The sequence below is a fragment of the Abramis brama genome, assembly GCF_963993115.1.
Source record: "Abramis brama genome assembly, chromosome: 12".
Classification (NCBI taxonomy): domain Eukaryota; kingdom Metazoa; phylum Chordata; class Actinopteri; order Cypriniformes; family Leuciscidae; genus Abramis; species Abramis brama.
In genome coordinates this window covers 6,635,883-6,654,757 of record NC_139974.1, presented here as the reverse complement: position 1 = coordinate 6,654,757, position 18,875 = coordinate 6,635,883, and the positions used below count along the sequence as shown (strand labels likewise).

General features: G+C 39.1%; 1 protein-coding gene across 1 annotated transcript; it reads left to right on the top strand.

Annotated features, from left to right (window-relative positions):
* The first annotated feature begins 2,502 nt into the window (after positions 1-2,502).
* LOC311093364 (endonuclease domain-containing 1 protein-like) lies at positions 2,503-4,070 on the top strand. Its single transcript, XM_084130705.1, has 2 exons — positions 2,503-2,886; positions 2,993-4,070. Exons 1-2 carry the CDS (start codon positions 2,578-2,580, stop codon positions 3,956-3,958), a joined length of 1,275 nt encoding a protein of 424 aa, XP_083986831.1. The 5' UTR covers positions 2,503-2,577; the 3' UTR covers positions 3,959-4,070.
* The last annotated feature ends 14,805 nt before the right edge of the window (positions 4,071-18,875 follow it).

Here is an 18,875-nt window from a genome sequence, read left to right as displayed (position 1 = left end):
TAAAAAAGAAGAAAAAAGAAAATTACTGACCCCAAATTTTTGAACAGTATTGTATACTTGTACAAAAAAATGTCTATTTTAAATAAATGCTGTTTTTTTGTTGTTTTTTATTTTAAATTGTAGTAATATTAATATTTATTATTTAAAAAAAAATCAGTAAATTTGATCAACAAAATAAATGCATGAACAAAATTGAAACTACTGTCCACGTTTTTGCTGTAGTGTCCAACCCATCCCACCTGAGGCATTTTGTACACTTAATGTTAATAAGTAGATTTCAATACAACTTTCTTTTGTACTGTAGCAGTTAAATGTGGGGAAATTGCATCAAAATTTGATACATACACACATACAACACCCCACCACCAGACTTGATATAGAGTCTAAATTTAACGCATTGTGTTAAGTGTTTGATTCAATTAAAATGCTAATTAATTGATCAGGACAATTAAGCTTATTATGCGTTAGATGCTGGAGTAACTTTGCATTTAGTCTTCCAGAACACCCCAAGAGTTGTACATTTATTTAAGTGAAATATTCATTACATAGTTAATTTTACAATAAGATATCATATACCTGTGTAGCATCCTGTACGGCACAACATCCAAAACCTTAAACAAACTGACCACATCACCCCTGTCCTCAGGAACCTCCACTGGCTCCCGGTCCCACAATGAATTCAATTCAAAATCCTTCTCCTCACACACAAAGCCCTCCACCAGGCCCCTTCCTACCTCAGTGACCTGCTCCACCGCCACAACCCATCTCTTAGCCTCCGCTCATCTGATGCCAACCTCCTGACTCTACCTCCCAGGACCAAGCACCGAACCTGGGGTGACAGAGCCTTCTCTGTTTCTGCCCCCTCCCTCTGGAATTCTCTCCCCAAACAAATCCGTGACTGCACTGACCTTCCAACATTCAAATCACTGACAAAAACTCACCTTTTAAAATTGCTTTTAATGTTTAGCTTAGTCCAGTGTGTTTTTTAGTGCATTTATTTTATTTTTTATTTTTTTCTATTTGATGTTGTTCATGCTGCTTTTGTGATTTTTTTCTATGTGTCTTTGAGTACTCAGAAAAGCGCTTTCAGATAAAATGTATTATTATTATTATTATATACAGTACAGTTAATGGCCCCACTTGGCAATAAACATGTGTAATACACAACACTTTATACATTTATGTAACACACCATACTTCTTATTTACATTTCCTTGCATTTGTACATACATTTGTGTCTATTGTCTATTTTTGAGAATTATCGAATATTTGAGAATATAATTAATTAATTATATTGAGAATTTTATAAATATTTTTTTTTGTGTATTTTTATTTCCTATTATTCTATTTTTATTATTTTTGTGTCTTGTCGCTGTCATTCTGGTTGTACTGTATAAGCTTTTGTCACCAAAACGAATTCATCGTATGTGTAAACATACATGGCAATAAAGCTCTTTCTGAAGTATTATGTCCATAAAGCTTACAGAACACAAGTTAAAGTTTAAAGAAACACGCCAATGTTTTTTGAAATAGGGCTTATTCACCTTCTTTCCTACATTTAGATAGGTGGGCAAATGGAATCCTTTGTTGCCAGCATGTCCTGAGTAAAAGTGATAAAAAAAAAAAAAAAAAAAAAGTGGCCTTGTGGCCTGCGTATTCACAACGAGTACAAATAGCAATGAAGATTAACACTAGGCGATTTCCTATGCAGATATTGATTTGGGACTATATTAGGGGGAAGCACAGGTGAAGCACTGCTACTTGGGCGCAGACATATCACGCAACACATGAAATCCCACGACTTCCGTCAGATAGTAGTTAATAATAATTTCTTAATGTGGAAAGTGGATTGTACCATGTATACACAGGTAGGCTATACATTCCATTTTTAAACATGAGCAATATGTTTTTCTACCTTACAAGGAAGTTGCAAGTCTCTCTGTGATGTAGCCTATATAAGCTCAATCTTACTGTACCTCAGAGAAAGATAAAGGCATGAGGGTGTGAGAGGAAGGAGGAAACATATGATGTGGTAAGGAAGGAGAAACCCAGAGAAACCATTTACAGCTAGCATGATGGGGTGAGAAGATAGAGAAATAGGGAACAGAGAAATCTAGAATGAAGACCACCTCTCATGTAGCCTTATTCTTATGCCTGTTTCTCTCTGTCTGACACATGACACATATATAAATAATAAATCTCTTGGCAAAAGTAACTGGTGTAGCTTCCGTGATTCAACAATAATGGGGGAAAGCAGGATTTTCAAATCTACAATTATACACTGCCCATCATTTTAATCCCATATCAAACATAGTATGTTATGTCTATTTTAATTAATTTATTTTATTTTTTACGTTTTTAGGTACAATATTATGTTAGTCCACAGCCCCCCACCAGGGGGTGCTGATGCTATGACGAGGGGGGTTGCAGCCCCCACAACACCTCCCTTCCCTCGCTACTGGGTAGCATGTCTATAAAGCAGAGGGTTTCTTTCTAGAAGTTGCATAACCTTCATGTTCTTCACATCCTGAATAAACTTCGTGTTCTTCACATCCTGAATAACCTTCACAGCTGAAGATGCGTCTGCTTGTCGTCTCGATGCTGGTGTTTGGCTTTCCGTTCATCATGACTGATGTTGTAGATTCATTCACAACATGCAGTCAGTTTTTTTTTAAAGATCAGCCTCCAGTGATTCCTGGCATTCTGGAGAATTCAGTCTCAATGAATCAGAATCGGTACAAAATAATCTGTCAAAAATATGACAACAACTACAGATTTGCAACTCTCTACGACACAACAAATAAGATCCCGATATTCTCAGCTTACAAATATACTGGGCATGCAGGGAAACGACCTAAACATCCTAAATGGAGGACAGAGACACAGGTAAGGTTGCAATTTCCTTTTTTTTTTTTTTTTTTTTTTTTCAGTTATGTTTTAGAAAAAATCCATTATTGTCTCTTTTTTTCTTTGTCAATCATCTGTTCTGTAGCTTAAAGATTCAGAACAGGCTGTGGACGGAGACTATCTGAAAAACAACATGAATGTGAATCGTGGACACTTGTTTCCCTGCTGCCATGCAGCTGATCAAGAAACTGTCGAATCTACATTCACACTGACCAATGCTGTGCCGCAGTACATAACCTTTAACAGCGGTAGCTGGAGGATCATGGAGGAAACAGTTGGAAAGATCATGAATTCTGACTGCCGTGATGAAAATATTCCTGGGAATATCTTGGCCTATGTGTTGACAGGAGCTGTGCCGAACACTGAAACATCACTACAACATTTATTGAATAACAGAGTCAACATTCCCTCACACATGTGGACAGTGTTCTGCTGCTATAACAGTAATAGTGGAAAATGGTTGTCTCAAGCTCACTGGGCTGAAAACATAGATAAGAGCAAAGAGGAAGACAAAAAGATCAGTGCAAATACCCTGGAGAAATTACAGGACTTTCTGAAGAGCTCACTGTTTAAAGGTGACTGTATGGATCTTTTAGAAGCAGATGTAAGTCCACCTCCAGAAGCAGATGCAAGTCCACCTCCAGAAGCAGATGTAAGTCCACCTCCAGAAGCAGATGCAAGTCCACCTCCAGAAGCAGATGCAAGTCCACCTCCAGAAGCAGTTGCAAGTCCACCTCCAGAAGCAGATGCAAGTCCACCTCCAGAAGCAGATGCAAGTCCACCTCCAGAAGCAGATGTAAGTCCACCTCCAGAAGCAGATGCAAGTCCACCTCCAGAAGCAGATGCAAGTCCACCTCCAGAAGCAGTTGCAAGTCCACCTCCAGAAGCAGATGCAAGTCCACCTCCAGAAGCAGATGTAAGTCCACCTCCAGAAGCAGATGCTTGTGAAGATGAGCCAGACATCGAGGAACAATCACAGTGGTCCATCATTAAAAATTTACCAGCAGCATTTTGGGCCTGGTTACAGTATGTGTCTATTGAGCTTTTCTAAATGTAGAGTTGTCATGAAATAACAAGTATAACAGATTTTTGTTATTAATTCTGACACTATGTTCTTTGACTACTACAAAGCCATTCAAATAAATGCTTTCAAATCATGCAAAATAAAACTTGTCTCTATGGGTTATTTATGTGTTGAACATGTCACATCAACCGTCTCAGTGATTTTGACATTACTCAAGAAGTGAACCAAAGATACTAGAATGCTATATATATATACTGCCACTATTAGTTGTAAAACACACAGACCAGGGGCCTCATTTATAAAGCTTGCGTACGCACAAAACGGGGCTGAAAACATGCGTACGCCAGTTCCTGCGCAAAAGGTGGGATTTATAAAAAAAAAACTTGACGTGAAAATATGCGCACCTACACGCAAACTCTGACCCATGCGTACGCACATTTTGGAGACGGAGCAGTTTGGCGACACCGATGGTGAGTTGGAGTTAAATGTCTTTTTGGTCACTTTTAGAATTTAGAATTAAAATTAAACATAATACAGAAAGATAATACAAATATAATTTCACTCACCAAGCCTGTCACATGAAGCAAATATCCATTCCTTCTAAAATGTCCGTGCCAGTGAGCGCGTTGGGCCGTTTAGTGAAACTGACGCAGTTTAAATAAATAAAATAATGATTTAAACTATGTTTTACTTCTGATATAAACATTTAGATTAAATATGCCATTCAAATTATGGAGTTAAACATTTAAACATGAAATCATACTGAAAAGTTACAACATTTTTTTATATTCAATCAATAGAAATATTTGTTGTGGATGCGATGTTTTTGAACACTTTTCCTGTGGCGTGTTGTGTTTTAATGTTTTAACCACAGAGATAATTGCTTATCATGATAATACCAGATTGTCTGAGAAAATAGTTTCGTGCAAATAATGCCCAAGGCCTATCTGTTTCCATTAAAAATAGAAATCAATTAAAAATACAATTCGGCAAGTGTAAAAGATTGAGAAAAACTTTCTCTGAAATGTATTTTACACTATTTGATTTATGTAGACTAAAAACAAGGCAAGGATAGACAACTACTTGATTTGTATTAATGTAATGTTTCTTGTACCGTTTATATCATTTGCATATGTTTATTCATCCACGTGAAAACGTTTAAGTTATCACGTGGATGAATAATCATATGCAAATGATATGTAGATGAGGATCTGCATTGTAAAACTAGGCGTTGTAAGCTCCATATATGGTTATTTCGGGTGGAGACGCATGTACGCACAATCTTCCGCTGACTGGGATTTATAAAGTGAATTCTGCGCAGGTTCTGGCGTACGCACGGTTTTATAAGTCTGATTATTTTTTTGCGTACGCCATTTTTGGATTTTGTGCGTACGTACACTTTTAGTAAGGTTCCTACGCACAGTTTTATAAATGAGGCCCCAGGTCACAAAAGACAAGTCAAATGGAAACTCTAGGGCTTAGGTCAGTTCTAGTGAAATATGACTATGTTGCAGGACTTGTAGTGGAGCATAATGTGTGAAAGACTCACACTCACACTTCAGTCTGTGGATTCACATGTTTAGATGTGTGAACATGAGTATTAAAGATCATAATTTTTGCTGCTAAACTATTTATGTGTGCAAGAAGAGGCTGACTGAACTGCAAGACTTTTTGTGGAACTAAAGTTTGCTTTAAAAAACATTAACCTTTCTACAACCACTTTTACTTTCTACAACATTTATTTTTGTTTGTTATTTAGCTCTGCGTGAATATGCGTTTATCATGAGCGTCCTCGCTGTGCTGCTGACGTTCAGCTGTCCATTCGTCACGTCTGAAGTTCTAGATGAATTTACACACATTACATTAATCTATCATTTACTTTTCTTCTGTAAGTGCTGCACCTCTTTTCCTTTAACCTTTAAATCTGTAGTTTTAGTATACATCTGCTATTCAATGCCGATTTTACATCTAGTCTATCAATTTATTGTCTTAAAAGGATAGTTCACACAAAATAAAAAAAATCTGTCGAATTTAACTCACATAAAACCTGGTAGTAGTCGAATCAGACAATACTTGATTTTTTTTTTTTTTTATCCTATAAGAGCTTGACAGATGAATGGTTGTTCCATGGAACAAAAAACTCAATTGAGATTCTTCTAAATTTTAATTTTGTGATCTACATGAAAATTAGGAGGTGTAAATGAAAAAGGCAAAAAAAAAAAAAAAAAATCATTTTTTGCTGAATCTACATTCACACTGACCAGCGTAGTGCCACAGAAGAACAGCTTTAATGCCGGCAGTTGGAATCGCATGGAAAATGAGACTAAAGGCATCATGAATAAACATTGCTATGACAATAATAATAAAGTTTTAGCCCATGTGCTGACCGGAGCAATACCTGGAAACAATAAACTAAATGAGAAAGTGAACATTCCCTCTTACACGTGGATGGCATTCTGCAGTTACAACAGTGCAGATAGATCATGGGTCTCTCAAGCTTATTGGGCCCTAAACATAGAAGAAAGAAAAGATGAAGAGAAAACGATCAGTAAAAAGAGTCTGAAGGAATGACAGGATTTCTGAGTCAAAATGGGTGAAAAATGTACAGTTGTTTGAGAGCAACTGTGCCAAAAAACAAATCAAAACAAAAAAAACACATACAACAAACATACCAAAAGCAGCATAAGGATTCAAAATCATTGAATTATCAGTTATTACGTTTGTAGGATTAGAAGCCTGTCAAAGGCCATTTTTAGCATTTAAAAATGCTGAAGTCCAGAGCCTGTTATAAATGGGACTGTGTGTAAACTGTCTTTTCTCTAATAAAGCTTGTGCAAAAGTTGGCATATCAGAGTTATTTTACTGTCTACAGGGAAATGAGGACTAGTTCACGAGTTCACACTTACATACAATTAGAGGAAGTAGAGTTTAATGCATATTTGGCATTCTGTCCGGCGTTCAGCCCGAACCCAGAGTACCCCCCCCCCCCCGACCCGACTTGTATGTACAATTGGTTGGTCATCATTAAAAAAATAACAAATAAGTGTGAACAATTTTGAGTCATTGTGTACTTTTTCCTGTCTGTGTTTAGTGTTGTGAAACGCAAGTGCATCATAGTTTGAAATGTGTTTTAGTGAGTGAGAATGTGTTTAGAGTTTCTGCAAAAGGTGTCTTAACTATCTGAACTTGATTAATGTTTTACTGAAAGAGTGATTTATTCGACAAATTGGTTCAGAGAATGGAGTTGTTTTAGCAATTCAGAAAACAATTAAAACTGCATGGCAAGAAGATTCCAGCATGCTGTAAAGAGGCCTTGAGTGCTGAGAAGAGCACCCTAGTGCAAGATACGAAAACACTAGAGCAATTGTGGATATTTATTGTCGTTTCGCATGTCAGAGGGTGTGAAAGAAACTTAACACTGATATTACCTGTGATACCATGACTCTGTTTCTTAGAAAGTGTACGAGACTTGAGTTCACAGAATTAGATTAGTGTGTGTGTGTGTGTGTGTGTGTGTGTGTGTGTGTGTGTGGTATCACTGCTACAGCTTTTGTTTAAAGGGATACTTCAGGATTTAGCATTAAGCTTTGTATTAGTAGAAAACCTGTAGTATTTTCGAATTACCATGCTTTCCGCCCTCATACCCCCTTGAGACAAGAGATTTATGTATTTTTTGTCTGGAAAAATCCTCAGATGACGCAAAAATCGTCATTTTGCGTCATCGGAGGATTTTCTGGCCAGAGGCTAAAGACTACAGCCAGTAGATGGTGTTGTTTCGCATGTTTTCAGCCCGCCCACAGAGGGTGGGATCTCACTCACAGAATGTACACAGTGTCAGCTGTCTTTCTTTGGAAGCTAAGCTAGCAGGCTCTAGTTCTGTGGAGAAAGCTGAATAGTAGGAGAAAGCTGAGTAGTAGGGTTTACCATCCTCCTTTTCCCGGACTTGTCCGGCGGGCGAGATCGTTCAAAATGTACGGGATTCAGCTTTTGCGTTCTGCGGTCGCCATTCATTGTTTACATGCAAACCTTTTGTTTCAATCTAACTGAATTCATTCTGATTGGTGAATCTGAATGTAGTGTTTACATGAACGCTAAACAAGTGATCGGTTGATGTGCGTTTTACCATTGCTAAGAAAATTCCCGCTCCTCCGTGAGAGATGCGAGACCCAGTAATGACCAGCTCCTCCGTGAGAGATGTCTCAGTAATCACGCCACCGGCCAGGGTTCTCAAGTCTCACGCATTGACCGTGAGACACACGCAATTCAACCAGTTCACACGCTCACACGCCACACCATGTATTTCTCACGCTGAAAAGGCAATGCCAACCAAGTTGTCCTGCAAGCTTTATATATAACGTTGTGTACGAGGCGCACGCACACAAAGTGTGCACGCACACGCACCATACGTTCGTTACTAGGTAACCAACAACATCGCGCGAACGCGCTGGGTTTGTGCTGGTGTAATGCATTGGTCAAAAAAAGTCAGGGTTAGTTTTTTTTTTTTTTGACAGACCAGCCCATGAAACACGTAGATCAGCGGCCCATTGGTTCTTTTCTTGATTGACACTGGGCTGGCCCAATCACAACTTTAAACGAGTGAGCGAGCGTGCAGCAGTGTCAGTGTGTATCTGTCAAAATAGTCAGCGAGATGGAGAAGAAACGCAAGGAATGTGCAGAGAAATAGCGTGAAACAATGGAAACAGGCCCTTAAAGCAGACACTGTAAACTGTGTCAAAATATACAGTATGCTTTCTGCCCTTCATCAGCTCCTGTGATGATGATGATAGTGAGGAGGATCTGGATCAGGAGAGAGATGAGAAAGTGTAGAGTCCGCGGTAAGCAGAACTACTTTCAAAACACTTAGGCCATGCCATGAGTGTAGGAACCCATAACCCAGTTACAGATTATTTCCACATCTGCATAGTTGACGATTACCGCAATTCACTAGAAATTTAATGAGAGGCGTTTGTAAACCATGTTTTCCTCCAAAATAAAAGCTTGATGCAGTTTGCGTCAAAATAAAAGATCATGTGCTTATCTCTTTCAAGTATAGAAATAGGTACAGATCTAATTATGAAAGTTTCCTTTATTTTTTAGTGCATTTGTTTTTACAAAATATGGCTATTACTGTCATTGGATTAATATTATAACATTATTATGTAGTGTAATGTAAATAGACACTGTAACTAAAAGAGGTTTAAATTTTTCTTTGTTTAATTGGCACACTGAATATGGGTTGGAGCCTTTAATTTTGAACTCTCAAAGTGCACCAGATTGATGAATTTAACATTAAAACCCCCCCTACCCCCCCTACCCCCCCTAGAAGGACAGAGGTCCACCCACCACAGTTTTACCAAAAATCCTGTAAGAAACACGGGTATTGCTATGCCAATGCAGCTTATAGCTTGTTTTAGGATTCATCACTGTGGAGTATAGTTCAACTGTATTAATAAATGTCAAATTTTTACTTATTTCATCTGTTAACTCTCACTCGTTCCTATACTCACTCATTACATGGCATTAGTGGTTTTAAGGAATAGGAGATGGTATGCATATATTTAAGGTCGTGCAAAGATGGGTGGTGTTTATGATCATATAGTGGGCCAGTCTGGGCCAAAATGCCAGGGCCGATTTTTTGTCCCAGTCCAGCCCTGCTCTTGTGTACACACACACACAAACACAAACACACACCTTAATACTCTAATATGTCATTTGTTCACAATGTCCCACCACACAATAAATCATTATACCATTTCGACTAGACACATTCAAAATGCAAAAAGATTTGTTTTTCCAAACTGTTTGGAGCAATTTGTTATATTTTTGTATATTTGTAATTTGAAATATAACATTAAATAGTATATTTGATGTGATGAATTGCTCTGTCATTTATCATATTTGCCAATTGTTATAATTTCAGTTTGTGCTGGTTAATTATGAACAATGGGTAAAAATTGGGGGGCGGGGACAGGCGGGGGCGGGGCTCCATTAGGGCTCCTCCCCTAACCGCATGTGATCTCACTCCAAGCTTTTGATAAAACTTGAGAACCCTGCCACCGGCCTCGCGCCGTTCTCCCGCGGCCTTCAGCCTCGTCCTGCTCGCCACAGTAAACATAATGAATGAATGGCGACTGTAGAACGCAAAAGCCGAATCCCGGACATTTTTGGCGATCTCTAAATCTCTGGCAAACTCATCACGTAGGCTAGCCTTGTTGTTTGTTTTCAACTGCGCCCCCTTACCGGTAGGCGTGGCCTCCTAAGGCAGCGAAGCAAGTGGATTCTGGGAGTTGTTGTCTTTCATCCACATAAGCCAAAAATACATTTTCTGGGTTTTCTCAGTCTAGAAAGCTCCAAATTCAAAAATTTCTTCACATTTCTTCTACTTAAATGGCCTATTTTAAATACACATTCATCTTCCCAGAGGTTAAGTATCCCTTTAATCTTCAAGTCAAGTCAATAACATTTTTGTGCATGTCTTTAATCAGATATCAGTGTTTCAGTGAAACTGTCTGGCCAACAAACTAATGGCACGAGTAAAATATATTTAATGCATACAAATAAGTAAAGTTACATTCAGATTCATATATATCAAAATGTATGACAGTTCTTTTTGTTCAGTGAATATAAGTCAGGCCTTTCAAACACATTTCGACCATTTGTGTTCTTCCTTTTTCATAACTGTTTCTGTACCAGTCATGGGCATGGCTCACAGACAACTACGTCAGACTGCATTTTCTCTTTCAAAGTGTTTGACAAAATTTCTGCACATTAAACCGAGATCACTGTGTGAGTCGAGGAGGACATCTAGTGATCATAAACAGCCAAGCAGAGCAGGTGTGTTCTGCACTTCAACACTTCATTTACAGTATATTAATCCCTTTTACTTCTGTAACATGATGTATTTCTGAGTAAAAAAAATAAAAAAATGTAGGCATGGATGATCATGGTTTAATGACGTCGCTGATGGTCTGAAGAAATATCTAGCCACGGCTTGTTCACTGACCAAACATGTCAAAAGCCTTACATTTGATGCATGATATCTAAAAAAGGGGAGCATCTTATTACATTTGAATCAATATGTTACCTTAAGATTAATATATATATATTCATTTAGAATAGCATGCCCCGATTAATCACTCAATAAATCCAATGAATAAAAAAATTTGATTTCCCACTGACATTAAATATTAGGCTACACATTTCTCTGCTCCAAACCTTATGTGCATTATAATATATAAAACAAAATTTTCAATCAAAATTGAAGTTTTTCTCCATCAGAATTTTCTTACCTCTAAAGTTAAAGTGACGCACTGGATTGGTCTGATAATGATTTGGACACTGAGGGACACTGGGTCTGGGTGAACAACCAGCCACTAAGCCACTCTTCTCTTTATTCCAGAGCATTTGATGTTTTGTATTGATTATCTTTGAACTGATTATGAAACTGGCATGATACATTTACCTGACATAATTGTACTGATGAGTGCCACTAGGGGGCACTAATGCGATGAGTAGTGCAAGTACAACGGTTCGGGAAAAGAGAATAAAAAGAACGCACATGGCGTGTAGAAACTAAGCATCTGTGTTGGTGGTCTGTGCAACGAGGTAAATGAAACATGGTACCAGGAGAAATCGATTAATAGTGTTAAATGAGTGTAAATAGCATTCGGCAGCCAAACAAGCTGAATCTGAGCGGAAATATCCATGCAAACTGGAAATCCTTTAAACAGAGCTTTGAGCTGTACCTGTTAGCGACCGGGCTGGAGAGGGATAATGACCGCAGGAAGATTGCACTGCTTCTCACGGTGGCGGGCCGATCTGCGATAGATGTCTACAACATGTTCCAGTTCTCTGAGGAGGAGAAAGATAAGTACGATGTTGTTAAGACAAAGTTTGAAGACTATTGTACACCAAAGAAAAACGAAACGTACGAACGTTATGTTTTCCGTAATCGGATGCAGAAAGAAGGAGAGACTATAGAACAGTACGTGACAGATTTACGTCTGAAAAGCCAATCGTGCAATTTTGAGAGTTTGTCTGATTCGATGATCAGGGATCAAATAGTCATTGGCATTCTGGATAAGAAAGTAAGAAGACAGTTACTCGGAGAGACTGAATTGACTTTGGATAAAGCAATTTGCATCTGCCAAGCGTCAGAGAGAGCGAACGTGCAACTCAAATCATTCGACGCGGAAAGTGAGTCTGCAGCAGCTATGGATGCCGTGCACGAACGCGCAAAGAGAACTGTTAAAGAAAAACACTGCAAACCGAGACGAAAAGAGAGTAAGGACTGTAATAGATGTGGTACCAACCATGCACCACAGAAATGCAAGTGTGGGGGGGAAATCATTTTGCAAGATGCTGCTTGACTAAAAGAAAGTTCGAGTAGTAGCTAAGGATATCATATGGGATCAAATTCCCGCCAAATATATAGCGGTCGCGTATAAAAAAATAATAAGCGTGAATCAAAAATTTAAAAACACATGTAAAAATATATTGCACAAACTGAAAAAAAGAATGCAAAATGATCAGAATAGCAAACAACGTGGTCACGGATCAAAATATAATAAGCGTGAATAAAGAAATAACAAGCATGAATAAAAACTTTAAACACATTAAAAGTTATTTTGCACAAAACTTAAACTTATGGTCATGCTTTGTTAAAAAGTATGGTTTTATTACTGTGTACTTTGTGCTTTCTTGCATTTTCTGCTCATATTTTACTCTTTTGTACGCTTGTGATGTTTTTCTCTTCGCTCTTCTTTCTATGTTCTGCGCTTGCTCTTCCAAATGTTGCAGTTCGAGTTTCATGTAAATTAGGGCGGGCTTAAGCGTCACCATTGGTCCACTAGTTCTAGATTGACAGATACTCCTCTAGCCAATCAATCGAAGAGGGGAGTTGACGTCACACTAATGCGACTCGTGGTACAAGCTGTTTATGTTTGTACAATTTTTTCAATTCCATTATAATATACTAAAATGTTATTTTTCTAATACTTTTATATACTGTTCAATTTCTTATTTGTGCTTTGATATGTGCATTTATTAAATTAATTATTTTCGCTTGGCATACCAGTGTGATTGCGTCACCGCCATAGACTGTGAAGCACTTCATTCTGAGTAAATATAACAACAAAAGAAGCACTGCTGCACCAGGGACGTGCGGTCAGGGTAGGCAGGGTAGGCAGTGCCTCACCAAAGGAAATGTTGACATTACATTTATTAATTCCAAGAACTTTATTAATTCACCACATTATGATTTATTTTATTCCAAATATACATTTTTGTAACAAAAATTATCAGGAATACACATGTAATATACTCATTTTGCCATTGTTTGCTCCTAAAACCATTGTTTCATGCAGGAAATTCAAGGCCATGGCCATTGAGGCAGAGGTTAGCAGTGCCTCTTTGGTCCATAGAACGTAGTTTACGTAGGTTTGCGCATGCGCAGTCAGTTCTCATGCTGTCTTGAATTATCAACATTGAGGCAGAGACCGAGCTTGCTTCATGTCACGTGATCCACTCACTCTCACTCAATCCGCGCTTCCCGATCTAGCGGCGCCTAGCGTTGGCTGTCAACAGGCCCGGGGTGGGTAATCGGGAGAATTCCCGGTGGGCCGCTTCACTTTTGGGCCGGTCGAGGATTTTTTTTTCCACATTTGTCACGTTAGTTACATTAGGCTACACACGTGTGTAGCCTAATGTAACTAACGTGACAAATGTGGAAAAAATTCTGACACGGCATTCTGACACCGCAGCGCGCAGCCTCTGCATAGGTTGTACCATGTGAGGGAGTTCTCCCCTCCCCTCCTATAGAGTTGGTTGGGTCCATAGCCCGTCTTTTCCAAAACGTTTTCTCAGGTAACTACCGCGGCACCGCCGGCGCCTACCGAATCCGATAGCTGGGCCGGCCCGGTAGCTATGCGTCAGGGAGGATGGATGGGAGGAAGAGGCCAGGAGGTATGGAAGCTTGTTTCCGCCACAGAATAAAACATTTTAAAAGATAATTGCGACTTTTTATCTCACAATTGCGAGTTTACATCTCGCAATTCTGTCATTATTTCTCAGAATTATGTGAAATAAAGTCGCAACTGCGTGTTATAAAGTCAGAATTGCGAGATATAAAGTCAGAATTGCGTGAAATAAAGTCGCAATTGCATGTTATAAAGTCAGAATTGCAAGATATAAAGTCAGAATTGTGTGAAATAAAGTCGCAATTGCTTCTTATAAAGTCTAAGTGAATTATTATTTAACCTTTACATTATTTGTTGAACCATGGCATTAATACAAATTACACAATAGTGACTAGGCTGCTTGTCGGTTCGCGACATCGCGCCGTTTTGTTGTATAAGTCATAAGATAGATGTGTCCATTAATTTGATTATTAGATTTGATTGTGCATTAGCCTCACATATGACTGACTTTGCTGTATGCAGGCAGCGATGTGATGATGCCTGATATGAACTTGGGTTGCTACATTAACTGAATGAATATATGCCACATTGATAGGTCACAGCCTACCCATGACAAGATTTCACCGCACGTTACTGTGCTGCACTCTCTTTTATTTCATTTTTCTTTAATAATTATAGGCCTACTCCTTTTCAGGAGTGCTACACTTACAAGGGAAGACGGCAGTTCAATTTAACTTTACAAAGACTTTCAAGCAGTAAAGCTATCTGAACTCTGGACATAAATAATTAAATTCATTTTTTTTGAGATACATGAGAATGTTAATGTGCACACTGGTAATTGGTGTTAAACAATATTACTTGGCTCATGATGTCAATATGTTAAGGCTGCTTGTAAGCGAAACATCCTGCAATTATGAAACACTACAATTCGTTGCAAAAACTAAGTTAAAAACGGCCATTGTCTGAAGACTTTAGGACTTTGACCTGTCGCCGCTACGCATTGCCTACCTTTTTTTTATTAACCTCGCCAAATTTGACAAGATTATTGAAAATGATTGTGTTACAGAGAAGATATAGAGAAACCAGTTGAATTTAATACAGTGATTTATTACAAACTTACTGTGTTTACATACATAGCTACATAATTGCATATTACTTTAGAATTAATGTTTTAAATATAGCTTAAAATTTGAATACAGCAACATCTCCATCAGCGATAGGTAACGTTGTTTCTAGAGTGCCGCTGTCCTGCAGAGTTTAGCGTCAACTCCGATTAAAAACCTCACCTGTCTTAAATATCCTAAAGACGATGATTAGCTGGTTCAGGTGTGTTTGATTAGGGTTGAAGGAGCTAAACTCTGCACCCAGGACCGACATTACACATTGTTATTGATTAAATATGAAAGTAAAATGGCCAGTAGGTGGTGGCTGCTCGGAGAAGATCGACGCTCGCGGTGCCAGGTCCAGTGCATTAGAGGTGAATGATGGATCATCAAACAGGCATAACTGTAACAGGTCGTTGTTAGGATGACGAATTTAACTATACCATATTGCCAGGTATACGTATAACGGCAACAGTTTGAGTTGCAGGCACACATGCAGTTTAAAGGTGTCCTGTTGATGGTCGTCTTCCCCTGTATAACAAGTAAGCATCAGTAGCCACGAGTCGCATTGGTGTGACGTCAACTCCCCTCTTCGATTGATTGGCTAGAGGAGTATCTGTCAATCTAGAACTAGTGGACCAATGGTGACGCTTAAGCCCGCCCTAATTTACATGAAACTCGAACTGCAACATTTGGAAGAGCAAGCGCAGAACATAGAAAGAAGAGCGAAGAGAAAAACATCACAAGCGTACAAAAGAGTAAAATATGAGCAGAAAATGCAAGAAAGCACAAAGTACACAGTAATAAAACCATACTTTTTAACAAAGCATGACCATAAGTTTAAGTTTTGTGCAAAATAACTTTTAATGTGTTTAAAGTTTTTATTCATGCTTGTTATTTCTTTATTCACGCTTATTATATTTTGATCCGTGACCACGTTGTTTGCTATTCTGATCATTTTGCATTCTTTTTTTCAGTTTGTGCAATATATTTTTACATGTGTTTTTAAATTTTTGATTCACGCTTATTATTTTTTTATACGCGACCACTATATATTTGGCGGGAATTTGATCCCATAATATCAGAGACAGCGATGAGGACAAGCAGTTCTTTCACTAGTTCACACTTACAAATAAGTCAGATAGAATAAATGCGTATTTGGCGTGCTGTCCGAGGAGAGGGCTCCGGGCTCGGTATTCGGCCCGAACCCAGAGTACTCCCCCCGTATTCCTGGCTGTAAAAGATTGAGCCAAGAGTGAGGAGTCGGGGTGGTGGAGGGATGCTGGAAAACTGTCAAGGAATATTAGGTGAGTTATATACTTCTTGTCATGCTGATTAGGGTAGACATAATTGTTTGATGACGAGTAGATTGGATTGATTATTTGAAAGTGCTCCTCCCGAACTTTGTTTATAAAACATCATTTGTGGAGGCTGTGGTGGATGAAGTGAGCACCAAGGACGAGAGGATAGCTCATCTAGATGTCAATGGAGTGACTGTACCCTTTAAACTGGACACCGGCACACAGGTGAACCTTCTGCCAACAAAAGATTTCTACAGATTGAGGAAAAAGCCGAAAGTTCAAGACAAAAAGATAAATATACGAACTTACAATGATGAGCCGATTCCCACAAAAGGGGTATGTAGGATCACACTTACAGCAAAAACAGGACAGACTGTGAATGTAGTGTGTGTACTGGTAGAGGGTAACAGACAGTCTATACTTGAGCTGAAGGCCTGTGAAAATTTGGGGCTCATAAAGAGAGTTCATGTGATCAACAGTAAAGCAGTTACACAGAGTGACACAGCTGAGAAACAGAATGAGATGGTAACCACTGTTAAAGAGATAGTTAAACAGTACCAAGATGTGTTTGATGGAGTGGGCTGTTTACCAGGCAAACACAGAATACAGCTGAAGGAAAATCCTCAAGCAGTCATGCATCCAGCCAGAAAGGTGCCAGTAGCTCTCAAAGAAAGGCTGAGATCTGAATTGCAATCCTTGATGGAAAAGGATATAATAAGAAAAATAGAGGAACCAACAGATCTCAGACTTTGTATAGATCCAAGAGATTTAAACAAGTGGATCAAAAGAGAGCATTACAAGTTGCCAACAAAGACTGACATAACAAGTACAATGTCAGGTGCACGTTATTTCTCCAAACTCGATGCATCATCAGGATTTTACCAAATTGTCCTGGATGAAGAAAGTGCTAAACTGTGTACTTTCAACACACCCTTCGGGCGGCACTGTTTCCTTCGCTTACCTTTTGGTATCTGTTCAGCGCCAGAGGTATTTCATAGAACAGTGCAACAGCTGTTTGATGGCATGGAAGGTGTGGGAGTTTTTCTGGACGACATAAAATATGGGGAAAAACTCAAAATGACATGACATGACAAACATGACAAAAGACTCAGTGAAGTGTTAAAACAAGCACAGAAGTCAGGACTGAAACTAAACAGACAAAAATGTGAGTTTGGAGTGACTGAGATAACTTACCTCGGAGATAAGCTATCCGCAGCTGGAATACAGCCAGACCCAGAAAAAACGCGAGCTGTAGTTGACATGCCAGCACCTAAAGACAAAACAGAGTTACAGAGAGCATTGGGGTTAGTTAATTACATGAGTAAATTTATACCCAAACTTTCTGCCAACACAACAGCAATGCGTAGTTTGCTTGAGAAAAAGAGTGAATGGCAATGGGAGCACCAACATGCACGAGAATGGGAAATGTTTAAGAACAGCCTCATCAAAGAGCCAGTGCTGAAATTCTATGACCCAGAAAAAACGGTCAAAGTGTCGACCGATGCATCGAAAGATGGATTTGGAGCAGTATTACTCCAAAAACATGGGACAGAGTGGTTTCCTATTGCTTACGCATCACGCACAATGACAGCAGCAGAAAAAGAGACATTAGGCGTAGTTTTCGGCTGCGAGAAGTTTCATGAGTATGTGTATGGCAGGGAAGTGATGGTGGAGACTGACCACAAACCTCTGATCGCAATATCAACCAAGGCCCTGGGTGATGCACCACCACGCATCCAACGTCTTCTGTTGCGTTTGCAGAAGTACCATTTGACGTTTGAGTTTACTCCAGGTAAACTTTTGATAGTGGCTGATGCTCTTAGCAGAGCCAGCCTGCAACACAGCGGTAAAAGTAGCACGGAAAATGATGTACAAATTCGTGTGGATTGTGTTGTGGGCCAGATACCTGTGTCCAAACAGAAGTGGGTGGAGTTTGCAGACGCGACAGCAAGCGAAAGCGTATTGCAAGAAGTGATTTGTAAAATCAACTCACCGGAAGACGAGACGCTACCAAGCCCGTATCAGCATTTCAGGGATGAGCTTTCTATCATTGATGGAGTCCTTCTGAAAGGAAGTAGGATAGTAGTCCCTAGAACGAAGAGACAACAAATGACAGAACTTGTACACGAAGGTCATATGGGCATCGAAAAATGCAAACGACATGCCCGAGACGTAATGTATTGGCCCTATATGAATAGAGATGTAGAAACACGTGTACAACGCTGTGAGATTTGTCAGCAACAAATAACAAAACAACAAAACACCGATACAAACAGCAAAAAGAGCCGCTGTTACCTCACTTTAAACCATGCGAGCCTTGGAGAAAAGTGGGAGCTGATTTGTTCCATCTGAATGGGAAAGATTATATACTACTCCAACTATCCAGAGTTTGCGTTGTTGACAGACACCTCCGCAAAGCATGTGATCTCGCATTTGAAAACAATTTATGCGAGACATGGAATCCCGGTCACTTTAGTCAGTGACAACGGACCTCAATTCAGAGGACTGACATTCAAAGAGTTCGCAAAGCAGTATGGATTCGAGCAGATAACATCAAGTCCATATTACCCACAGTCAAATGGGTTAGCCGAAAAGGCGGTGCAGATTGTGAAACGTCTGCTGA

Coding starts and splice junctions, on each gene's coding strand:
- LOC311093364 (XM_084130705.1), top strand. CDS start 2,578: ATGCGTCTGCTTGTCGTCTCGATGCTGGTGTTTGGCTTTCCGTTCATC. Junction 2,887..2,992: donor AATGGAGGACAGAGACACAG/GTAAGGTTGCAA, acceptor TCTGTTCTGTAG/CTTAAAGATTCAGAACAGGC.